This window comes from Lissotriton helveticus, chromosome 1_1 (assembly GCF_964261635.1).
Source record: "Lissotriton helveticus chromosome 1_1, aLisHel1.1, whole genome shotgun sequence".
NCBI classification, from domain to species: Eukaryota; Metazoa; Chordata; class Amphibia; order Caudata; family Salamandridae; genus Lissotriton; species Lissotriton helveticus.
In genome coordinates this window covers 1,031,556,389-1,031,582,738 of record NC_136057.1, presented here as the reverse complement: position 1 = coordinate 1,031,582,738, position 26,350 = coordinate 1,031,556,389, and the positions used below count along the sequence as shown (strand labels likewise).

Here is a 26,350-nt window from a genome sequence, read left to right as displayed (position 1 = left end):
TTGTCCAACTTCTTTTTCTCATGATTATTATTAACCAGAGTTAGATTTCTTAGCATAAAATTAATACCTTGTCTTTTATCTTATTTCTACCACCTTCTTCCCTTTCCTCTCTTACATACAAGTGTTTTTCTTATTTATATTACACTATATATGTAAAGCTCTTGCATTGTTTTGGGTCCTATTATGACATGTTATACTTTTATGAATGTATTTACCTTTAATTTCTCAATAAAGAATTGTGACAAATAAAAACAGACTTACCTTATTGTGAAGATCTTGGTCTAAAACTAAAGCACAAAGCAAATTTTTATTAAATTGGTGTGGATCTCCTTTTTTGAGTTGTGTGTCAGTTATTGGTCATGTGTGTGCAATAAAAGTCTCACACTCCTCTGTACTGGGCCTGAGGCTGCTCGACCACACTACCACTAATAAGCATCTTGGGTTTGCACTGAGCCCTGTACATTTCTAGGGGAATCTCTGTTCTCCGCGCAAGGTATAACCTTCTAGTGGTATACCATATACAGAGCCAGCTTTCTACAGTCTACTTAACCCCTTCCATGCTGGGCCGATTCTGCTCCAGTGCTGCAGATTTCAGCGCGGGTGCGGTCATGACGGCCCCCAGCCGCATCAGCACACGAGCACTGTAGTGCATGACGGCTGGGGGCCGTCATCAGCATGCAAGGGGTTAATGTCTGCACCCAGCACAGGGTGGCAGAAATCTGCAGAACATGAGATTTAGAGCAGCACATTCTGTAAACATAATAGTTCAGTAGTTTGGAAGTTACCACGCCATCCTAACATTGACTGAAGGATTCCAACAAAATCCTAATGTCTCAGTAGAGCATCACAGAAAATTGGATGGAAACTTAAGCAAATACCAACCAACCAGAAACAAGTTCAAATTCTTGCATACAACTGTAGAAGTTCAGCACTGCACAGACTACACAACTACTGGGGATCAGAATAAGTATATATACGGGGGCGTGGCCTAGCATCCGGGTCCTGCAAACAATGTTCACTATGAGACACTCTTTATACTTTATACAGCTAACCCTCACAATTTACAACACATACAGCTAACAACAACTGAATCCGAAAATATGAACCTCAGTAACAAAGAAAATCCTCTGACATGTCTTCTACTCAATTGTCGGTCGGCAACCAAACATGCATCGGACTTAGCGGACCTCATCATTAACAAGGACATTGCTCTGGCAGTCCTCACAGAAACATGGCTTACGGAATCTTCATCCCCAACCTTGGACCTCTTAGTACCACCTCAATATAACATCTTGAGACTGGATAGACCTAAAAAGGTAGGGGGAGGTATAGCTTGCATTTATCGATCTGATATTGAGGTCAAACAAATTCAAGCAGACCCTCTAGAAGCAAGCGAATACCTGGGTCTTAATATAAAATATACTAACAATCAAAGATGCAACATGCATACGTTTTACCACCCACCAGGGGATAATGCAAAGTTCACAGAGGAGTTAATGGAGATCATAACGGCCAACTCTAACAGCGAAACCAAAAACATATTTCTAGGCGATTTCAACTTACACTGGGAGGACGACAATGATAAACTGGTCAACACGCTTAAAGATTTCCTCGTCGAACTAAACCTCACCCAAATGTGCACACAACCCACACACTCGAAAGGAGCGACATTAGACTGGATTATCTCAAGGAACAAAGATACAACTATCCTCTCCATAACCCCATGCGACTGGTCTGACCATCATGCTATAATATTCGGGATACCCATAGTGGAAAAAGGCAGGACCAGACAACCCTTCCAGTCCAAAAAATGGATGCGGGACACAAAAAAAGCAAATATGGAGCTATTGGTTGAAAGCTGTGAAAGAGACCTAAAGCCACCGAACAACATGAAAAATGTCAATGAGCTGACCGATCATTACATAACTGCGGTGGAAAATATCGTCAATCACACCATGCCATTAAAACTGAAAAGAGTCACGGAGAAGACAAAAAATCCATGGTTTAATGAGACACTAAATGAAGAAAGGCGCAAATTGAGGATGGCCGAAAGAAAATGGAGACAACACCCTTCATCCCCTGAGCTGAAAGCCCTCAGAATAATCAGAAGCCAATATAACAAAAAGATCATCAACTCAAAAAAGGAGTTCATAAGATCTGAACTAGACAATGCCAAAAACAGACCACGAAAACTCTTTGAAATACTAAAGCAACAATCGAACAAATTAGCCAAAACCGGTCAAGAGAACACAAAAACATCCCTAAACTGCGATGACTTTTCCACATTTTTCACAGAGAAGGCTAAATCGCTAGAAGCAGAGCTCAAAAACGCCGTGGCGAACCTTCCCATCGAACGACTGCCTTCGAGCGATACCGTCTCTTCAACGGAGTGTACTAATGCAAAAAACAAGGCAAGCTGGGATACATTCGAACTGTACGACCAGCACATGATCGCCAAGACGCTCTCAGAAATCAAACCAAACAATCACTATCAAGACCCACTTCCGGCAAAGTGCTTAAGAGAAATCAACCACGTTTTAGTTCCAATATGGACCGAAATAATAAATGCCTCTCTATCACAAGGGATCCTCCCTGACTGCCTAAAAACAGGTCAAGTCGCACCCATAATCAAAAAACCCTCAGCGGACACCTCAGATCCAAACAACTTTCGCCCAGTGACCAATATCCCTGTACTAGCCAAGTTAATTGAGAAATGCGTCCAGAACCAACTCAGCCAACACATCACCAAGTTCTCCTTGCTTGACGAATGCCATTCAGGATTCAGAACAGGACATAGCACGGAAACAGCGATTCTCCATATTGTTGATGATGCGACACAGGCACTTGACCAAAATCAAGCATGCCTACTGATTCTCCTTGACCTGTCGTCGGCGTTTGACACGGTAAACCACGAAGCACTACTGACCAGGCTGCAGGACAGGATGGGATTGTCGGGAATTGTACTGAACTGGTTCAACTCCTTCTTACAAAACAGAACACAGCGATTCCGGGTCAACGAATCTATCTCATCTCCATGCCCTATCTCAATAGGAGTCCCTCAAGGATCGACGTTATCCCCAGATCTGTTTAACCTATACGTCGAACCACTTACAGAAATTCTCCAAAAATCACAGATATCATATCACATGTATGCGGATGACACGCAGATATACATAAAGATCGCATCCCTAAAAGACATTGAACTAATGAACGAGACATTAAAAATGGCACTACAATGGCTAACTAATAATCATCTGAAACTAAATGCTCACAAAACAGAGTTCCTACTAATCTCACCACCAAGGAGCCAGGCGGAAATAAAGGAATGGACGAAATTCGTGACTGCGCTCAACTGCACCCCAACCCTAGTCAACTCAGCTAAATCGCTTGGAATCACTCTAGACGAGAATCTGGACATGAAAGCCCACATTAACTCAATGGCTAAAATTGCCCGCTTCCACCTGAACTACTTAAGAAAACTGAAACCATTCATCTCAGAGCCGGATCTCAAACTGGCAATCCAATCCTTGGTTATCTCTAGGATTGAATATGGCTGCACCACCTTAGCTGGCCTACCTAAAACGTCCACAGCCCCACTAAAAGCCTGCCTCAACGCCGCAGCAAGACTTATCACCGGATCTAGGAAATATGATCATATATCCCCTCACTTGAAAGCTTTAAACTGGCTACCTTACGAAGCCAGAATCCAAATGAAGATAGCTTGTATCACACATAAAGCGCTCCACTACAACACCCCTGGATACCTAGCCAAGAAAATTCAGCTGTCTGAAGGTAACCGACCAGCTAGAAGCGCTGAGGAGTTGCTACTACGACCAGCCATCTTCAGAAAGAAAAAAACCTATGACAGAGCATTCTCAGGAGCTGCCCCCAGAATCTGGAACTCACTCCCTCCAACCATTCGGAAGATCAAAAATGTGGCAACATTCAAGCGGGAAGTGAAGAGCCTTCTGATGAACAAATACAATAAATAGAGAAGAACATTGTTCACTGCCCTGAACTATTGCTGCTTTACTTCAGAACATTTATGACATCAGGAAGGCGAAGAATAATCAGTATTATAAAGATTTGCTAATTCTAGGATATGTAACGGTCCATAAATTTATCTCCAAACGTTATCTTTAAATGACCTTATAACCGCATCCCTCAGGGACTTATAACTATCTACCTCACCTATGTGTATATACTTTGCTTTTGATACAATTGGAGCGGCAACTCACTTTTATCAACAATGGCACATGTGTCAAGAATGATTGCATTTCATCTACCTCATATCTATGATTCTTTTTACTGTTAATATATATGTTATGCTTTCACCTACTCTATGTTAAGCGCTCTGATACCCATGGGTCTTGTTCGCGCTATACAAAACTCTATAATAAATAAATAAATAAATAAATACTGTCAATTTCAGGTGCTTCTCAGTGGCCCACCCCTAAAGTATGGCCAGCAGGCACATGGATACACTGGCTACCTACTTGGGAGGTCGGGTGGAGTTGGGAGGGGGGGTGGAGGCGGGCGGTAGACTGGGTGACTTTTCTGAAACACAGCTTCGAAATTCACTCTTTAGATACCTCCCTTCCCTGCTTCTCCTCCTATGGCCTCATGAAGTGTCCAAGAAAGAGAATGATTCAGAAATATGGTTGTGCTGCAGGTTTCATTCTACTTACTGATGTTTTGTTCTTTGTCAGGACAGTGAAGGTCCCACAGACCTGCTCGGTTGCTGCCCCTCTACTCTGGAACACAATGTTTGCTCTTTTCTTATACTGTTTTTCTTATTTACTATTTATGTTTTGCAGTGGCCCAGATGGGGACTTTGTTTACTACGTTCTATGTTACACTACATGCCGTGCGAGGTCTTCTCATGGGTATACTGCTGTATGCTGTTATGGAGTGTTTGGCGAGGGTAGATTTATGGCATTCATGGCAATACATCTGCCTGCAATTTTTACACATTACTCCAGAGTATGTCGTTATTTAATACCCTTAGGCACAAGGCCTAAACTCCACACAGAAATGCAAACAATTACTGAATAAGGTACATTTCAAAGAGATATCGACTGCCTTCCAACAGGAAACCAATCTCAAGCAGGAGGATTCCATACTCTATTACCCATTGTATCCATTACAGTTCTACTCACCGGGCCTCACAAGGACCTGTGGTGTGCCCATTTTGTTTAAAAGGGGGTTGAAGTACCATAAAATATCAGAGTAAGCTTCCGATCCTTAAGGGATTCTTGGAGCACAACTTGGTCACTTCAGCCTTTAAATATAGCCCTGTAGACCAGAAGAACAAGTTACTTACCTTTGGTAACCCTTTTTCTGGTAGATACAGTATCTGCCTGTGGATTCCCCACCATGTGATTCTTCACCTTGTGAATATCTCCCTTGCGTCAGCAACATCCGGAAATTCTTTTGTAGCCTTGCGCCGACGTGGACTCGGACAACGTCATAGAGACACGGCATCGCACGCGACTCCGCTGACATCACCGACACTACAATAGGCCCACGCCGGCATGATGACATCAGTTCCGCCCTTTTTTCCGTGCCTTCGAGGCACACGGACGGACCAATGACAGTAGACATATACACAGTATACGCAGTACAAAATCAAGGTAACAGTGTGAATCAAATGCAATAAAACATTTGAATAAAACAACTCCTTGACAATAAAATAAATACATTATAGCAACTCTGGTATAGAAGAGTGGACAACGGGAGGCGGGTGGGTCAGTGAGGAATCCACAGGCAGATACTGTATCTACCAGAAAAAGCGTTACCGAAGGTAAGTAACTTGTTCTTCTGATAGATACATCTGCCAGTGGATTCCTCACCTTGTGAATAGAGTCCCACAGCAGTCCCCACTCCTGGAGGAGGGTGTCCACTCTCATAAACCAGAAAATCCTGGAGGACAGAGCGCACAAAGTGGCCGTCCCTCCTCATCTCAGTGTCCAAGCAATAATGCTTTGCAAAAGTGTGGAGGGAGGCCCAAGTAGACGCTCTACAAATGTCCTCAACAGGCACACCTCTAGAAAGAGCAGATGTTGCAGACTTAGCTCTAGTGGAGTGGGCTCGAATACGCTCTTGAGGATCCTTACCAGCCTAAGAGTAGCAGATCTTTATACAGAGGATGATCCATCTTGAAAGAGTTCTTTTATGTACCACTCTTCCTTTCTTGCAGCCAGCAAACCCAACGAAGAGCTGGTCATCCATCCGATAGTCTTTAGTTCTATCAATATAAAAACACACCTCCCTCTTGGGGTCCAGACGGTGTAGCCTCTCCTCCTCCTTGGAAGAGGGAGGATAAAAGGTAGGAAGGGTAATAGATTGACCTAGGTGTAAGGGAGACACCACCTTAGGGAGAAAAGCAGCCCTGGTCCTAAGAAACATTCGATCAGCATGAATGGTCAGGAATGGGGGCTTGGAACTAAGAGCTTGAAGCTCACTTACCCTCCTTGCCGAGGTGATCGCAACCAGGAAGACTGTCTTAAAAGACAAAAGCCTCATGGGACAACTGTGTAAGGTTTCTACGGGAGAAACCATCAAGTAGGTCAATACAAGATTTAAATCCCACTGAGGAACAATAAAAGGAGTAGGAGGGAACTTATTTGTGAGTCCCTTCAGAAATCTCAAAACTACAGGAGATTTGAAAAGAGATGGCTGGTCCGGCAAACAGAAAAATGCCGACAACGCCGAAAGATAGCCCTTCACCGTAGCAACAGCAAAACCTTGCTGCGCCAAAGAAAGAGGAAACTGTAGTATATCAGATAAATGGGCTTTCAAAGGGTCAACAGACTTCTCCCCACACCAAGAGACAAATTTAGCCCATCTGTAAGAATAAATGGACTTAGTGGAGTCACGCCTAGCTGATAATATGACATCCACCGCATCGTGAGGGAGAGAAAAGGAATTCAGGTTGCCCCGTTCAATCTCCAGGCATGAAGGTGTAATGTCTGGAGGTGGGGGTGTAGAACCTGCCCCTCCATCTGAGAGAGGAGATCTGCCCTGAACGGGAGACGGAGCGGCGGGCGAGAGGAGAGGTGGAGAAGGTCTGTGTACCACACCCTTCGTGGCGATCAATATGACTTGAGCCAGGTCTTGGCGAATCTTCCTTAGAACTCGAGGAATCAAGGGCATGGGAGGAAACGCGTAAAGGAGTTGTGAGCCCCAACTCAACTGAAACGCGTCCCCCAAGGCTCCCTGCATCGGAAACTGGAGGCTGCAGAATGACTGGCAGTGAGCATTCCCGCGAGTGGTGAACAGGTCCACCAGAGGAGTCCCCCACGTCCGAAAGACGTGACGAACCACCTCCGGGTGAAGCCTCCACTCGTGGTCGGCCGAGAACTGCCGACTGAGACTGTCTGCTCGCACGTTTAGTACTCCGGACAGATGATTTGCCATCAGACAAATCTAGTGGTCCTGAACCCAGGACCAGAGGCGCAGAGCCTCTCTGCAGAGACACTGCGACCCCACTCCTCCCTGCTTGTTGACATACCACATCGCGGTGGTGTTGTCCGTCAGGACTTGAACAGACCGACCGCGAAGGGAAGGGAGGAAGGCCTTGAGTGCCAAACGTATGGCTCACAACTCTAAAAGGTTGATGTGAAGCAACCTTTCCTCTGGAGATCAAAGACCCTTGATCTCCAGATCCCCCAGATGAGCACCCCACCCTAGAGTGGAGGCATCTGTTATCACTGTGGCAACCGATGGAGGTAGATGAAAGGGCTTTCCTTGAGACAGATTGCCCTCCACGCTCCACCAAGACAGATCCGCTGCAGTTTCTCTGGAGATCCTCACTGACTCCCTGAGATTTCCATTGTGCTGATACCACTGCCTGCAGAGGCATCACTGGAGTGCCCTCATGTGCCAGCGTGCATGGTTGACCAACAGAATGCATGAAGCCAACAGACCGAGCAGGCGAAGGACCTTCAGGACTGGAAAAAACGCTCCATTGTAGAATAAAGGAATCTTTTCCTGTATGTCGCGACTCCTTTGAGGAGGAGGGAATGCGTGACATACAGTCGTGTCCAGTACAGCACCTATGAACAGGATGCGCTGGGAGGGCACCAGGTGAGACTTGGATACATTTATCGAAAAACCCAACCAGTACAACAACTGAGTTGTCTCCTGCAGATGCTGGAGCACTTTCTCTGACGACTCCGATTTGATCAGCCAGTCGTCCAAATAGGGGAATATTGGAATCCCCGACCTTCTGAGATGTGCTGCCACCACCGCCATCACCTTGGTGAAGACTCTAGGTGCAGTAGTAATTCCAAAAGGAAGGACCGCAAACTGATAGTGTTGCGACCCCACCGTAAAACGGAGATACTTTCTGTGCGACTTCAGGATTGGAATATGGAAATGCGCATCCTGCAAGTCGAGCGACACCATCCAGTCTTCTTCCAGCAGCGCTTGAAGAACCGGAGCAAGGGTGAGCATCTTGAATTTCTCTTGTTTCAGATAGAGATTCAAGATCCTGAGATCCAGGATCGGATGAAGCCTGCCATCCTTTTTGGGTATCAGAAAATACTGGGAGTAGCATCCCTGACCCCTTTCCTGCTCTGGGACCACCTCTATCGCACCCTTTCTCAACAGAGTCCGTACTTCCTCCTGTAGAAGTAACAGATGTTCCTCCGTACAAAAACCTTGGCAAGGAGGGTAATTGGGAGGGAATTCCCGAAAGGGAAGGGAGTACCCATTTTCTACGAGATTGAGAACCCAAAGATCTGACGTAACCGATTCCCAATCCCGTAGAAAGTAGGTAAGCCGACCCCCCACCGGATCCACATGATCCTGAATGGCGGATCTAGGGCTGCTTTTCTGAGGCTGGGGTGTTAGAGGAGGTAGAGGAGGAAGAGGCTTGACGACCTCGTGCCCTAGCTCTTTGCTTTCCCCTATAAGATCTGTACAAGGGGTTCTGCTGCTGCTGACCTTGCCGAAAGTTGCAAAAGGAAGAGTGTCCAAAACCTCTGAACCTCTTGGCTGAAGAACCTCTGATTTGAAGCCCCAAAGATTTAGCAGTTGCTCTACTGTCTTTAAATCTTTCCAATGCCGTATCAGCCCTCTTGCCAAAGAGACCAGATCCATAAAATGGCAGATCCAGCAAAGCCGCTTGAACGTCTGCCGAAAAGTCTGAAGATTTTAGCCAAGCCGACCTCCTCGTGGCAACCGCAGTGCCCATGATACGTGCCACCGAGTCTGCAGTGTCCAGACCACTCTATCACTTGGCGAGCTGCAGCCTGTGCGTCTGATGACACCTCCTCAAAATCCCTCCTGCGGTCATCAGGAATCTTAGGAGCTAAAGTACGCCTAGTATCCATAAGGGCATGCACATACCTCCCCATAAGGCAAGTGGCATTAGTCGACTTCAACGCCATACTCGCAGAGGAGAAGGTCTTTTTAGCCACCTGATCTTGTTTCTTTGCCTCTTTATCACCGGGAACCTGAGGAAAGGCACTCACATTCTTTTTGGAACAGGCTGCTTGTATGACTAGACTCTCAGGTGATGGATGAGACGTCAGAAAAGCAGGTTCTTAAGGTGCAACCCTGTACCTTCTTGCCACACTCTTGGATACTGCAGGAGCTGTCAGTGGTTTTTTCCACACCTCCATAATAGGCTCCGTTAAGGCTTCATTAAACGGAAGCAACGGTTCCACCACAGAGCTAGGTGAATGTAAAACTTCTGTAAGAAGATTGGACTTAAACTCCACTGTTGGTAAAGTCAATTGCAGAAGTTCTGCTACCTTCTTCATCACTACATGATAAGGCTGGACGTCCTTTGAAGGCGCATCAGAACTGGATGGTAACTCCCACTCTGGAGAAGAATCGAGGCTACCAGCATCAGCTAGATCCTCAAAACAGTCGTCCTCCAGTTCACCTTCCTCCATATCAGGATGTGACTCTATATATCTTTGCTCCTCCAAAAGGCGTTGTGTCTCCCTTCTGGACCTCTCCTTAACACGCTTCGCAGCCGGATCCACCAACAGCCCAGACGGAGCCGGAATCGACGTCGGTATCGAATTCGATGGCCCAGTGGGATGCTCTCGAGGTCGATCTGGAGCCGAGTATTGCCATGGCGGCGTCGGAGCTGGCATGAAGGGCATGAATGAGCAGGAGGATAGGAGTGAGGAACTCCTAAATTGAAGGCCAGAGGACCCATGGGACCCGAAGGCGCGCCAGAGGGTTACCACGCCCTTGAAAAGACACCATACATAGCGTTTAAAAACGCTGATGGGTCCTGGCCTGGGGCTGGGAAAGATGGCTGAAGGCCCTCAGGCTGGTCTTGTGGAGGGTTCGGATTCGGCTCTTCGACAGGCGCAAAATCCTCATCCACATGAACCTCTTCCTCTTCTCGGGCCTGGGACGGCACCGGAGACAGATTCGAAGCTCGAGTCGGCGACTGTACCTGCGACTCCTCACCTTCATGATCCGAGACATCCATCGTAACCACCTTGGAACGTACCTTCTTCGGTGACCTCGACCTCTTACCGGAATGACGTCGGGACTCATGCCTCTTATTCTTATGTCTCCTTCTTGACTTCGAAGACGACCCCTCTCGAGACCTGGATCTTGACTTCGATCTCGACCTCGCCTTTTGAGAGCGAGATCTCGAAGATTTTCCTCCCTTGCCAGCCTTCAGCTTCGCTACCAGGAGTTTGGTCTCTCTTTCCCGCAGGGCCTTCGTGTTCATCTTCCGACGATGAACATCCGTCCACATCATGGTCAGAGCTCAAACACCAAATGCAGTCCTCGTGCGGGTCAGTAATGGACATCATTTTCCCGCACTCCCTGCAGGGCTCGAAGCCGGTCTTCTTTGTCGACATCTTGATGAAACAAAGAAGCAGAAAGCGAATAATAAGGTAACAAAGTCACCAGTTGGCTACTGAGATTCCCGAAACCGTTAGCGTCGACGACGCAGAAAAAAGGGAACTGATGTCATCATGCCGGCGTGGGCCTATTGTAGTGTCGGTGACATCAGCGGAGTCGCGAGCGATGCCGTGTCTCTATGACATCATCCGAGTCCACGTCGGCGCGAGGCTACAAAAGAATTTCCGGATGTTGCTGACGCAAGGGGGATATTCACAAGGTGAGGAATCACAAGGTGAGGAATCCACTGGCAGATGTATATCAGAAATCCCACGATGGATCAATCTCATTTGACATATGGAGTAACTGGTTCACAGCACCCCTATTAGGGAGCATTTGGTATCGCGGTCATATATATGCTGAGGGTACATCAACCTTGAGAAAAGGACATTAGATTTTTTTCCAATGTGCACACTTCCTCTTCTAGGATTGATATATTCTGCACACAAAATCTATATATAGGACAGTTTTCCTAGTGTCATATAGGGTCATATAGGGTCAAGTCATTTGTGATCTTGTCCCACTATACTTCAATATGACACAGTAACGACTAGAGTGGCTCCTGTTAAAAAATGGCACAGGAAAGGCGTTCAGGGACCCTGAGTTTTGAGAAGTGATAAAATTAATGAATACCCACTATTTCAAGCAGAATTCTGGGATTTCCACATCTATATTGGCTAGCTAAGATGCCTCCAAAACAGTGTTTCGAGGTGAGCTATCTCAAATAACACCCTTCAGAAGGAACAGAGTGCGCAAAGAGACATAAGAGAAACATAGTCTCCCTCAAATCAAAACATCAGCGCACAGGCTCAACAAAAATCTAACCGGATTCACAAAGGTGGGAGGGGGGTGATGGAACCGATCTTACCGGGGAAAACAACTAGGAAAATGTAGCGGACAAAGCAACATTACAAGAAAGGGGATAAGAATGACAAACTTCTGACCTATACATTTTTTTTTAGCACGTATAGGAATATCCACGCCATTAAAACTCCCAGAGGGCAGAAATATAGCAAGACAGAAGCTACTCTTAAGGCGATTCATGCATATTTCCTTGAACTTTATACCACAGAACCCCTATCTGACTTGGAAAAGACACCTTATTTAAAGGAAATAACCTTTAATACTCCCTCCACTTGCCCTCTCCTCTGCTAGGGGCTCTGGAGGGCTTACCACCACAGGAAGTTTTGGCTGTGATAAAGGCATGGCCTGGTGGCTTCATGGCTGCCTTATATAAATCATTACAGGACAAACAAGCTGAACTACTCATCCAACTTTTCAACTATTTTCAAAATACTGGACAGAACTTAATCCACAATGGAATCTGAAACTTTTCTAGTCCTCAATCCTCAAAACGATCCAGAGCTCCATGGCTCCTATAGGCCATAGCTTATTAAATATAGATGCTAAACTTTACACCACAATACTTCACAATTGGTTAGAAAGGATCTGGCCATTGATAATCTAACCGGCTAAATTTCGGTCGAATAGCTACACACTATAGCATCCAGATGCTTCTCTTTTGATGCTGGAAAAGCATTTGATTGATTAGATTGGCAATACATGTTTAAGCTTCTGGATAAAATGAGTTTAGCCCTCGAATTAAGCGATTGGTCAAGGCAAATGATGGTAAAATCTCCACCAAGCTGACGATTCATACTATTCTTAGTGAACATTTATGCCTAGAGAGAGGAACGCCTATCGAATGATGTTTGATGCCAACATAACCCCTTGATATGGTTCCCTTGAAAGATTTTCATATATGGGGAGAATGAAAATATCTTGGTTTGGAAGGATAAATGCATCAAAATGAACCTTATACCTAGGCTCTTGTATGCAGTGCACACTCTGCCACTACTGTTCCCTACGGGATTGCTCTGTACTGTTCAGGAAAAGTTGTTGGCTTTCACTTAAAAGGGCAAATCCAGTCACATATATAAAAAAAAAGGTTTTATACCGGGTAACATTCAAAGGGGGTTTGGTCTTCCCTCACAGAGATACCATGTGCTGCACATTTGCACCCATGGATGGCTCTGAATGCCGGTTTGTCCAAAAACTATGGGTACCAGCCAGAGGGGACCTTCTTTGCCAAACCTCTACATGTCCTTTCATGGCTTCACCTCCCAATGCAAGATCATGAGACAATACTGAACACTACCCAGATGACATAGATACACAAGAATGCCACTGCCCGAGGAGGGGGTGTTACTACATACCCATCACCGGTAATGTCCATATTAAATAACCCCGACTTCCCTCCAGGAACATTAGACAGGGCCTTTCGCTCCTGGTTCTCACACTCCACAGCCACTTTAAAAGACACGTTTGTAAAAGGAATGGTTATCCCAATTGACACAATGATTAAGTAATAGCCAACTCTGAAGTGACCTCTTCAGATATGTGAAACTGGTCCACTGGCTTACATCGGGGAACTACAGACAGGTCGCAGTACGAAATTTAACAACAATGTAATCCCTAATGACTGTACATGAGAGAAGAAAAGTGATCAATCAATGATAACTTCGCCAACCACTACTAAACCCCCCTGTTCTGTCAAGAGGGAGACTAAATTGGGTGAGGAAATGGGGGATAACTCTTGGGTTAATCTCGGACAGAAGGTGTAAAACCATCTATTTGCACACAATACAAGGAAAATAGCTATAAAAGTATGTGATGGTATTTAACTCTGGCCCGTTTGGGAGCAATGTTAGACTCCTTTCCGGATTGCTGGAGAAATAATCCTGAAAAAGGTACAAAAACTTACATGCGGTAGGGATGTGACGTTATTCAGACCTACTGGTCTGAGGTAATGACCATAATAAAATATATTACTAATCTACACTTTAGAAAAGTTTCCGAACTTGAGTAAAGAAAGTACATCCGAACCCAATGGCGGAAAAAAACAATCTGAGGATGGAGAGGATGCCCATGAGCACTGTAGTCCAGAGGAGGAGCCACCATCTCGTGATACTTCGAAGTCTCTTCCAGGACAACAATGTGCAATCATCCGGACCCAACACTAGGCGGCGATCTATGCACAGATATGAATTCAGCAGCCCACATGCCTCGAACAATATATTAATAATCTACACTTGCCCCTAGATCCCCTACCTATATTACTGGGAGACAGAAGAGAGGAATCGGAGTACCAACTGACCACCCTGAGAGGGAAACTGAATATGTACTTGTTTCTAGCGACCCACTTGACAGGCTCAATTTTGTAAATCCCCATGCACCTCCCAGCAATGTAAGGTGATCTGCACTGTGTATTACTGGCAGAGGTAATGCATTCTACTGTACCACTGTAATTTTTCCATTTCGTTCTCTTCCTAGTTTGTTTCTTTTTCGTTTATTTGTAATTTTACATTGTCTGTTGTGGACAACAATGGTTTTGTAGTGAAAGTGAGATTTAGTTAACTATGTAATGTTTCGCTCTAGTTGAGTTTCTGATATAACCCTTGACCCTGCTTGCAGGTTAGGCCGCTCCCCACACGGCACAGCACCGCCTGTGTGTCCGCGACTCTGGGCCCGCTGCTGCTGCCGCTTCTGTGAGTTTGCTTCCGCCCTATCCCTGCCTGTGTTTGCGTGCTCCCGTTTTGTGACTTGCTGCCGTTTTTTACTGCCTCAGTTTTAAATTGGTTGCCTCTGTTCTCCTGTACTTGTTTTCTGCTGCAATCTGCTGCCTTTTTCCCCCTCTTGCCTTCTGTACCCCAGTAGTCTCCCACCGCTGCTTCCCTGCGGTCCCGCCTCCCGTTCTCGCCTCCTAGCTGCTCCTACATCCCACATATGGCGGCCGCGCCTTAGGCAAGCCCGTCCGCACCTGGACCGTGCCCAGCGCCAGAACCCCTGGCCCCTGCGAACACCACGACGCCAGATTCCGATACGCCGCCAGCACCCTCCACACACTTTCAACACAGGACAAGAACACACCTGCTTACAAAGCGCACCCAAGAACCCTTCTCCAGCCGGAACTGCAGCTTCACCAGCACCAGAGGCGCCAATCCGCTCACCAGGACAGGACTAAATCACCTCCGTTGCATACTTCTGAATACCAGCTCCGTGAGCAAACAAGCCGTCGAACTCTGGGATCCGCTCGACACATCCTCCCCGGACGTCGCCTTCTAGACAGAGACCTGGTTGAATGACTGCTCGGCACCAGACATCGCCATAGCCATCCCGATCACCCACAAAGACCGCACCAATGGAGTTGGAAGAGGAATCGTCCACAAGTCCACCCTCAAGGTCTCCACCAACTCAGACGACACCCTCAACTCCGCCGAACACCTGCACTTCCAGATCCACACCGATCCCAACACAACCCTCCGAGGAACTCTGATCTAAAGACCCCCGGGACCACATCCACTGTTCAGCGACTCCATCGCCGACTTAGTCAGCACGTCCTCGCCTCCACGGACTACATCCTCCTAGGAGACCTGAACTTGCACCTCAAAAACAGCAACACCAACTCCACCACCCTGATCGACAACCTCGGGCTCAGACAGCTCGTGACAACGCCCACCCACTCCGCCGGCCACCCGCTGGGTCCCATCTTTTCCGCAAGCTCCCACGCCTCTGTCAAGCACACCTCCGAACCTCACTGGACCTACCATCACTGCATTCACTTCACCTTCCGGAAACCCACCAGCGCACCCAACAGATCCCCCGCCGCTGCTGGAGCAAGGTGACCGAAGACCAACTAATCACCACGCTCGCCCAGAGCCAACACCCTCGTGCGGTCAAAAATCCCTCCAACAGACGCACCAACAGGAACGTCAGCTGGTTCGCCGCGGGCCTCCAGACCTCCAAACAAAACTGACGAAAATTGGAGAAGAAATGGCGCCACGAACAGACACCTAAGAACAAAGCAGCCCACAAGAACGCCCTTTGCCAACATCATCACCTCATCAGATCCGCCAAAAAGACCGTCTCGAAAACAACGTACACAACAGCAAAGAGCTCTTCAACATTGTGAAGGTACTCTCCAACCCCAGCTCCAACAAAGACATCCCACTATCGCAAGACCTGTACAACTCCCTTGCCTCTTTCTTCCACCGCAGGATCGCAGACATCCACGACAGCTTCGACAACCAGTCCACCGAGGCAGCCATTGTCACCCCGGACCCCACGGCCACCACCCACAGCGACCCCCTGCTCATATGAACCAACATCAACACCACCATAAAAATCTTGAGCACCATCCACTCCGGCACCCCGTCAGACCCATGCCCCCACCAAACGGCCCTCATCGCCACCAACGATGACATCAGGGCCCTGCTGGACAACGGTGAGACCGCGGCCCTCATCCTCCTGGAACTCTCAGCCGCTTTCGACACGCTCTGCCACTGCACCCTACGCACTCACCTCCACGACGCAAGAGTCCGCAGCAAAGCACTGGACCTCCTCCTTCCTCTCCGATAGAACACAGTGTCCGCCTCCCCCCACTTCCGATCCGAAGCCTCCAAGATCATCTGTGGTGTACCCCAAGGATCATCCCTCAGCCCGACCCTGCTTAACATCTACATGGTCCCGGTCGCCTGCGTCGCCAGACTGCACAACCTCAACATCTATGCTGATGACACAGCTAATCTTCTCCCTCACTAAAGACCCTCACACTGCTAAAACCAACCTCCACGAAGGAATGAAAGCAGTCGCCGAATGGATGAAAAGCAGCAGTCTGAAACTGAACTCTGACAAGACGGAGGTCCTCATCCTCAGCTCCACCCCCTCAGCCTGGGACGACTCCTGGTGGCCGACTGCCTTGGGCGCAGCACCAACATCCACTGACCACACTCGCAACCTGGGATTCATCCTAGACACAACACTCTCCATGACCAAGCAAGTCAACGCCATCTCATTCTCCTGTTTCAACACCCTGCGCATGCTCCGAAACATCTACAGGTGGATCCCCACCGACACAAGAAGAACGGTCACCCAGGCCCTCAGCAGCAGGCTGGACTACGGAAACGCTCTCTACAAGGGAATCCCGACCAAACTGCTGAAACGACTGCAACACATACAGAACGCCTCCGCACGCCTAGTCCTTGATATCTCTCGCCATAGCCACATAACACCCCACCTGAGATCTGCACTGGCTTCCCGTCAACAAGAGGATCACCTTCAAGCTCCTCACTCATGCACACAAGGAACTCCACAACACCGGACCAACATGCCTCACAGGTGTTTCATACATACAAAAAAAACCTAATTTTGAGGGGACTTTTCTACAAGAATAAGATTTTTACAGAAGTGCCGATTTTAAGTTTTTTTTGCAAATAGTGAAATATCTTGGGGTATTTTGGTCGCTGGGGTAGGCCTTGGTGATGAATGTATTTAGGACAGACTCTAGGAAAGGCTGAAACTGAATCAGTTACCACCGCTAGGCACTTGGTGAGGACCCTTGGGGCTGCGGTGATTCCAAAGGGCAACACTTTGAATTGGTAGCACTGGCCAAATACCATGAGGCAGAAGTAGTGCCAGTGAGTTGGGTGAATGGGTATATGAAAGTATGCACCCTTCAGGTCAAGATGTATCCGTGAAGAGGCCTGAGGATAGGTTTAAAGTAGCCATCCTTGTTGGGAATGAGAATTAAAGGGAGTACAAACTCCGCCCCAATTTTCCCAGGGCATTGGCTCTATGGCTTCGTTGGAAAGGAGTGCCTGCATCTCCTCCTGTAGTGGGCAAAGATGTTTGGGGCTGATTGAGTGTGTGCATGGTGGGATGGTAGGTTTCAGTTTGAGGCAATAAGCACAACTGGGAATTGATGGAACCCACTGGCCTGAGGTGATGGCTGACCAATGAGAAGCCCTGTAGTCTCTCCCAACGTGGTAAGTGTTCAGGGGGATCAGTGTTAGGAGACTGCTCCCTTAGCAGATGTGCCTTAGTCTGACCTTGTTGGAGCTGTTGCCCTAGAAGTTGCCCAGCATGTACCCTCTACTGCCTTGCTGGTAGTAGACCTGCTCCTGTCTTTGGCACGGCTGAATTTGGTCGAAAGAAGTGGTCTTGGTGGTTCTGGGGTTAGAGCAAGAGAACCCTCCACGGCACTAAGGCGGCCGGTGGAAGAGTGCTGAGGCCCAATGTTATGCAATGGGGGATGGGGGGGTCCCCGTTGGTGGCTGCTCACGGGCAGGCCACAAGGTTGAGAGAGCAAAGCTCCAAGGGTTAAGCTCAGTGCAAAGGGGCAGTCCGAGTTAGCACACAAGGTTCACAGGGCGGCCAGTGTAGGGTGCTGGTTCGGCTTTGGGTGCCCTGTTGCTTTTAATGGGGATTCTACAGTCACAACAAACACTGCAGGCTCAGGCACAAAGTTTCTGGAGGTGACCACTGGCTGGAGAGATAAGTTGGGATGCTAGGGGATGCCTGGACACCGTCGGTGGAGCCCCCCAAGGCCGTAGGGTGTCGCTTGTAGGGGTATCTTTAGGAGTCTGGTTCCCTTACCAGCTCCTGGCAGGGGTATACTCCAGACAGTGGCTGCAAGCATCAACTTGCAGCTTTAGGCAGGTCAGGGGTCACTAGATCCCAGGTCAGGTTCACCGGGGAGACCTCTTCTGGGTGTTGTGCCACTCTAACTTGGACCGTGGGCATCAGGTGTAGAGTGGTGCAGACTTGTGGATCCGGCTGGAACCAGAGCGTTGGCGAACAAATCAAGTGCTCAAGGGAGGCAGTCTCCTGTTAGGGAAGGCAGGCCAGGTCCTCTGGGTTGTGGGGGGCTGCTGGACACGCCAGAGTTTCGCTGGAGCAGGTCGACGTCAGGACAGGCCGGTAGGACTCGGGCAAAGTCAGTATGTGTCCTCTTTTTTTTTTTTTTGCACGGCTCTTCGGTCTTTCCTCTCTTCTACTTGCTTGTCTGAGGAGGCAAGATTCGGGGTTGCCACTAAATGCTATATTTGGCGGCATCTCAGTTAGGTTCAGGTTGGAACCGATTGGTCCCTTCCTTCGGGTGGGTACTCCCCCAATTATGCCACCCTCCGGTGGGAGGGGGGAATAAGCCTCAATCCGGCTGGTTGGGTTTCCCCCATCTTCAAGATGGCAGGGACTGAGTTGTGCTTTGCCTTGCCTCCACTACCTGTTGGGTGGGGTTGGCAAAGGTGTACACACCTCTCCTCCTATCTTGGTTTTCTTGCCGATTCGCCCACCCTAAAGTGGGGGTCATAACCAGTGGGGGGCCAGTTCCTGGGAGAAGCAAATGGCTGGGTCAGCTCACAAAGGCGGTAAGCCTCTGAAGCTTCCCTTTCGTGGACCCTGCCCATCCTGGAGGAAAAGGAGGATTGGCTCCTTGTCCCAGGATGTGCATTGTTTCTGGACCCAAAGAGCGGCAGGCTCTCGACCCAGGGGTTCAGAAACATGTCTGGTGGTGGAAGCTGGTGAGCAGTCACTCAGCCAGGACACTAGGCTTAGGTCGTTTTTCATGGGGCATATCTGAGATGCCCTCAGAGTGCATTTTGCATTAAATCCCAAACTATCATCAGTGTGGGTTTAATGTGCTGAGAAGTTGGGTAGCAAACTTCCCATGGTTCAGTAAAGCGATTATGGTGCTGTGGAGTTCTTAATGACAAACTCCCAGACCATATACTCTTCATGGCTGTTACAGCACTTACAATGTCTAAGAATTGACATAAGACACTGTAGGGGTACAGTGCTAATGCACTGTACCCTCACCAGTGGTGAAGTGCACCCATCTAGAGGGGTATCTTACCTATACCATGGCAGTGGGTTGTAGGCATGGAACACAGGGATGTGTGCCATGTTGACTTTTCAATTTCTCTGCAGGAAAACACCCAGCCTACAATGGCAGTGTGTGTTATGGTACAGTACCATTAAGGGTGTCACAATAAGTGATGCAGCCCTTAGAGGCCTTCTCTGGTCACAGGGCCCTCGTTACCGTATGTATCTTTTGCAAGGGACTTGCATGTGGCCAGAGAAGAGCCAATTTGGGGGTACAAAGTACAGTTTTAGGGAAGAACACAGGCCCTGGGTATCTGGTTGGCAGGAACCCAGCACACACTTAGTCAAAGAGCATCAACATCAGACAAAGTGGGGTGCAACCAAGCAAAAAGGGGCACTTGCCTACAGAGGGGATTTGAAGATCTTGCCTGGATCCCATCTTGCCTCTGATGTCTTGATACCCACCCCCTTGCTCTGCCTAAGCATGCAACTTATGGCAAGGTTTGTGAACTTCGAAATTGACCACACTCGTGGATCTTGGGGTTGACTTTGTGAGGATTGGGATAGACCTAAGTTGATGGAACACATTCTTCGCTTTTCTTCCGAATGGATGACCTGGAGTCTATGACCATTGGACAGGGTGTACTCTTTGGCTCTGAAGAGGTTGGCTGCACCAGACATCTCATGTGTCTTAAGTGAACTGCCTCATCCTGATGTGGTCCCAGCTTGTCTGTCTGTTGGCAAAGTATCCTCTTACAACAAAAAAACAAACAGAAGGTGCAGGTGGCATTGTCATGGACAGAGAAATATAATTTAAAGACTTTGTTGAGGTTGTTTCAGATATACTTGGTGTGGCACTAAGGACATTTCTTGAAGGGTGCCTGTTCAGTCATCCGTAAGGCTTCTTGATTCTGCGGAGTAGACAATGAAGATGCATGGAGCTCTGGTCTTCGATAAGAGACTTTAAAGTGCGCTGAGAGAGCAGAAAGGGACGACCTTCGGTGAATAAGTTCTCAGTGATGGGAGTGGAGGATATGACTGAGTTGGTCCGAAAGAGCGGGGGTCAAGATGCTGATTCAGGGAGCACAGTCAATACACGTCCTAACTCACAAGTAAAAAAAAAACAACAAAAAAATACTATGCATCTACTGCTTCGAACAATAACAAGTTGTGCCCTCCAGACCACAACAATAGATGTCGGGAGTATGCACAGTACGTGTATCTACAGCCACACATGCTACGAACAGTGTTTGTTGGCATCCTTGTAGTCTGGGCCTAGTCTGCTGTGTTTTTATTGTTCAATTGTCTAGGGACCAGTAGATTTGAACACTTCAGAGGTGGACTGCTTCTATAGATTCACAGCTTAACTTTGGTGCACATGTCATGGCGAAACTTAAAACCTTGAAGTGGAAGTGATCTTCAACAGTTAAATGGATGTCCCAAAATTATCTCCAAATCCAAACTTTATTACCTCTTGCATCTCATTTGTTTAATTTCTCCTGGAAATTTCGCAACTAAACAGAGCAAACATTTTGTACAGGGCATGATAAGTCTGAAGCTTGCAGAGTAATGGGGATTCCTCTGTCTATTCAGTCTGAAACTGACATTGGAGCTTCAGCATTATTCCAAAAAGAAAACACAATTTGATTAAAGGCTTCTTTAATTAAATCCTGCCCCATACTGCCTTTTTTGGCAATTCTAAAACCTCATGCTCTATTAGCATCTGGGGCTGATTTTAGTTTTTGAAACACTAAATGTGTTCTGGCAGACGAACGTGCATGATTTAGATTAGTTTTTAGCTGGATACTCAAGAAACGGAATACTTTTCTTCAACGTATTTCACCTCCACATCCACAAAAATACCAAACACATACAGGGGTTAAGTTGGACCCACCCTCACCAACCAGAATATATATGCACTGAAATACCATTAACCACTTTCTATATATATTCAACTCACGGAAGAGACCGGATGAATGATCACAGTGAAATTAAAGAGCCTTGAAGCAGCACTGTGGATCATCGGTCTAAACTGCAGTTGTGGTTGTATAGGTTTAACACATACAATTTATAAGCACAATCTCTTTTTGTCAAGGCATATTGATATTACCTTTTAAAAGCCCAACAGCAGCATCAGGGGAAAGCATGAATGAGTCAAGCGACCTGGCTATCTCCAGAAGGCCATTAAAGTGCTGTGCCATATGGTCTCTGCATACAGAACAGATGTTGTGAATGGCTTTGGCAGATGCGGAAGCCAGCGGTTTCTGGCAGAGGCCTTTCATCAAATAACCAAGCACTGGATCTGAGGAGACAGGCACAAGAATGAAAGGTTATTGACTTAAAGAGCAAAACTGAAAAGAATATTTGCATATGTAAATAACTGGCATATACAACACATACAAAAGGGCACTCTAGGAAAGAATACATTTCTTGAATGCTCCTTAATGACAACTTGGTATGCAAAAAAAAAAAACTAAGTAAAAAGGGAAATACTCCAAATTACTAACTTCGGGACAGGATGCATGATTAATAGTGGTTGTCATAATGGGCACCTATAGCGCAATAGAGGTCAGCTCTGCCCTGACGTCGTCCATGGACGTGACGTCAGCTGAGCCATATATGCCCAGCCTTGGCACGCCGACATCAGTTTACGTCAGAAGACTTTTCCGCATCAGAACGCAAAGCCACCACCAAAAACTGTGAAAATATGGGAACAGTGTGCACAAAAAGAAAAAACAAGGTATGGTGTAAAACATCACCATAGAAAGACAGTGCCAGGCACAGTATATTGTAAACTGAGGGATGGAATCGAAAAGAGCACCACTCTGGGAGGGACCCCCACAATTGTTTAAGTCAAAAACCTTCCCCGGAGGCAGAAGAAGATGCAAAGCATAGGCAGGATTCGAACCCTTGACCTGTGTGAACCTGTGCCACCAGAGGTACAAGACTTGCCATTGAGCCATAGCTCCTCGGTAAACCATCACAGCAGCCAGCAGAAAGGCTGCAACCACAATATATGACAATGTAGGATGAGCAGTCCAGAACCCAGGAGTAAGGACAAACTACCATAAGGAGTCAAACAAAAAGAGACTTCAGATCCGAATAAGGGACCTACCGAATGCAGCATTGTCAGACTGCAACCGCTAGAGTGCAGGGGAGGCAAGAGACCTCAAGCGGTTGAAGAAGATAGAAGGGAAGGATGGGGGGGGAGGAGAATTTAGGCTCACATCGGACAACCCAGGGTAAGGGTTGTAAAGGACACATTGCATATGAGCATACCGTCCAATCACAAGGATGGGTAGAGCAGAGCCACGAAACAGAATGTAGCCTCGTGAGTCGGAGTGAAGAGATGACGTCACCCCGCATAGGCATAAAGCCACCCAAAGGGAGGCAAAGGCAAGAAGCCCAACCTGAAGTACGAATTACTTACGTTTGGTAACGATGTATCTGGTAGAGACGATTCTAGCCGCAGATTCCATGATGTATAATTATCCTCAGGCGTGAGACTGGATCTTGAAACTTTTTGCCACAGCATCCCTGCGTGGTGGGGCGGCATCACGCGACACCGCCCAGGCGTCGTCCGCGTACGTGACGTCAGAGAGGTCACATAAGCCCGACCCCGGCGTGCCTAGGCCAGTTTTCTTCAGAGAACTTATCCGCACCACAATGCGGAGCCACCAGACAAAAAACTGTAGGAGCATGGGAACAGTGTGCGAAAGAGTAGAAAAAAAGGGGGAATGGAGACAAGCGACACCATAAGGAACAGTACAACACTGCAGTGTCCAAAGGCAGATGAAGAAGAAATAACAGAGCAGGGCCCTGAGCAGCCACCCTGCCAGTACATGAATAGCCTCCCCCACCCCCCATAGACAAGGAACTTGCATAAAAGTCATGACATGTAGCAGGCCTACCACCCGCGTTCAGAAAGAGCGAAGGGGAGACAGTCCCAAGGCAGACAGGAACAACAAACCTCCAAGCCATCCCAACATAGAGGGCAACTACCTCCCAAGGAACAAGGGCAAGACATGGTCAGATGTCCCTTATTCAGAGGTTAGCAGAGGGGCCTGGACCCCCAGCAGCAAGAGGAAGGGAGGGGAGGGAAGGATAGACATTGAAGGCAAACCCCCCCAAACCTAGAGTAGCCAGAGCAGCGGGGCACAGGAGCACCGTAACCCCATCCTCCAAGTACCAAAGAGGAGGAAGGAACCGCAACAAGACTGAGCCACCCGTCAAGAGCAAAAGAAGGCACTCACAGGACACACAGCCCCACACCGGGAGGCGGGTACCAAAGGTCCTCACAGAACTGGGAGGAAGGGCCGGCCGTGAAGTAATCTGTGGCTAGAATAGTTTCTACCAGATACATCGTTACCGAAGGTAAGTAACTCGTACATCTGATAGAGACTACTAGCCGCAGATTCCTTAACGTAGAAGACATACCCTAGCCATACCCACGGGGAAGGAGGGTCTGTGGAAGGACCCCACCAGCCTGGACACAACAGAAAGGCCCACAGGGGACTAGCCCCATGGACATGGCGAAGAGCACCATCCTCCCAGGGAAGATGTGGGGGGGGGACCCCCACAAGCAGAACACCACACACCCCAAGAGGGATGTGGGAAGAAGAGAGTTTACTAGAATTCAGAAGAAGCCCGTTCACCCTCAGCAGAGGAACCAAAGGCATCCAATTCCAGGGCAAGGAAGATGAAGAAGAAAAGCCTAGACGGCCCAAGGAAACAAGGGAAAGGAAGGCGAGCCCATCATAGATGGAAGGTAACCGACCAGACAGAGCGGTGCCCGCAGCAGGAATAACAGCCTGGGGCCCCAGGAAGACCGGGCAGGCCACGGCTGACAAAGGGAGAAACACAAAACCATCCCAGCCTCCAGGACAGGAGGCTGAAGGCGATGAAATGCCCAAACACAACCACGAGGGGTCCGCGCCCACGGCCTTAAGAAGCATCAGCAACATACAGAAACACCATGGAGAGTAGATGCCCCGAGGCTACAAGAACTCCCTAGCAGAGTGCAAGCTATATAATAGCTACCACTACCCCACCTAAGGTAAGGTAAGTCCCAAGACATGGAAACCCTCTTTGGAAGGAACTTCCACAGCAGGGGAAAAAACAAAAGAACCACAGTAAAAAAAAACGGGGTTGTCAAGCAGCTCAAGAGAAAAACAGAAGGCCTTATCTTAGGGCCAATTCTGCGCAGATAACTCAAGCAGAAAACATACAGTCAACAAAGGGCCGCCCAGCAGCCAACAAAGCCACAGTCCCAGCAAGGAGGACTTGAGAGATCATAAAACACATCTCACAGCAAGGGCAACTGGCCCAAAGAAAGGTCCAGAACTAGCTCAACTAGCAGTCACTGAGGAGGATAAGGCAGAGGAGGAGGAGGAGGGCAGAGCCCTGCCAAGAATCTTTGGATGGTGGAGTCAGCCGGGGCATGGAATAACAGGCTTCCATCGAACGGAAGATCAATCAGCCCCTCCTGAATATTTTCATGGCAACGGAGGGCGACTGAGGAGGCCATGGCCCGGCCCAGCACCTCTGAGATGTGCAGAGCGGAGCGGAGAATAAACGCTGCTAGCTCCCGGCCATCCAACGCATGATCCCGTAAATTCACCTTAACAGTCTCTTGGGAAGCTGCGGACCCCAAAGACTCAGCCGAGTCCCACAAACAAGAAGTGGCCCTAGCCAACACACATAAGGTGCTAAGGGCCCGCAGGGCAGCACTGGTCGAGGCGAACATGTTTCGCCCTCAAGAATCCAACCAGCGGGCCTACCGTGACGGCGGAGTCAACAGTGGCGGCAGGGAGGGAAAAGCAGCCCGTAAAAGCGGACTGGAGGCAGAGGAGTGGAGGGAAATACATGCCGGGTCACGCAGGGCCGGGAGGTGCCGGTGCAGAAGGTGTTGAGGCACCGGATCTCCTTAGGCGGGGCGCCTCCAAGCCCCCGTCAGGGAAGAAAGGAGTGAACCCTCGAAGGGAAGCAAGATCTCCCTTCCACCAGAGCCCTGGTGGAAAACCTCCAAGAGATGGTCTGTCGGGAAGTGAGCAAGTGGGTCACCCAGGCGCAGAGTGCCCACAGCCATGGACACCGTGTGAGCGAAGGCCGCACCCGCCTCCGTAGGGCCCAGCAGTGAAGAAAGTAGCTGTTCCGTGGGCGACAGCTGCAAAGTAAGGCGGCCGTCCCCGAACCCAAGTGGGGCGGGCAAAGGCCAGACCTGGAAGTCAGAAGGAACCGAAGAATGGGGGACCCGCCGCTCCTCAGAACACCTCGGCCTCGGAAATGGCGGGGAGACGCCCTTCGATGAGGCAGGGGAAAAAGACCACCCGGTGTACTGTCTCCAGGGAGGACGACACCAATATGCATCCAACCTTCGGAGAAAAAGGAGCATCCGAAGATGAATCCGCAGCAAGACCCCTGTGCGGTGCTGTAGAGTCCGCTGACCGAGGCAGGATGCCAACATCATCCGGTGCGGACAGACACCAGACAGGGCACCTCCAAGTCACACTGCACCAGGGGGCGGAGCCGGAGCGGTCAAGGGGTGGCGTCAGACCGACGCCGATTCGACTTTTGCCGAGGAAGCCACCTGCGTGGAAGAACGAGAGGGACCGGAGAGTGACACAAAGACCTCTGACAGTCTCGGCCCAGGCTGTGGCGGAGGTGTCCCGGCGACCCATGCGGCAGCGCCAGGGACGATTCAACCTCAGACTCACCCTCCGATGAAGCAGCTGCCTGCAGGGAGAGATGCGAGGGGCCCAGAAGGGGACGAGGAGTCACGACCCAGCATCGACCCAGAGCGGGA

At 48.6% G+C, this 26,350-nt stretch overlaps 1 protein-coding gene across 3 annotated transcripts in view; it reads right to left on the bottom strand.

The window, feature by feature from the left end:
• The window catches only part of TNPO3 (transportin 3), a 1,288,661-nt gene that overhangs the window by 530,116 nt on the left and 732,195 nt on the right, over positions 1–26,350 (bottom strand). For all 3 annotated transcript variants that reach the window (XM_078677788.1, XM_078677785.1, XM_078677786.1), the window contains exon 12: positions 21,656–21,847. In XM_078677788.1, coding sequence (XP_078533914.1) covers positions 21,656–21,847 — 192 coding nt within the window. The remainder of the gene's footprint in view (positions 1–21,655; positions 21,848–26,350) is intronic.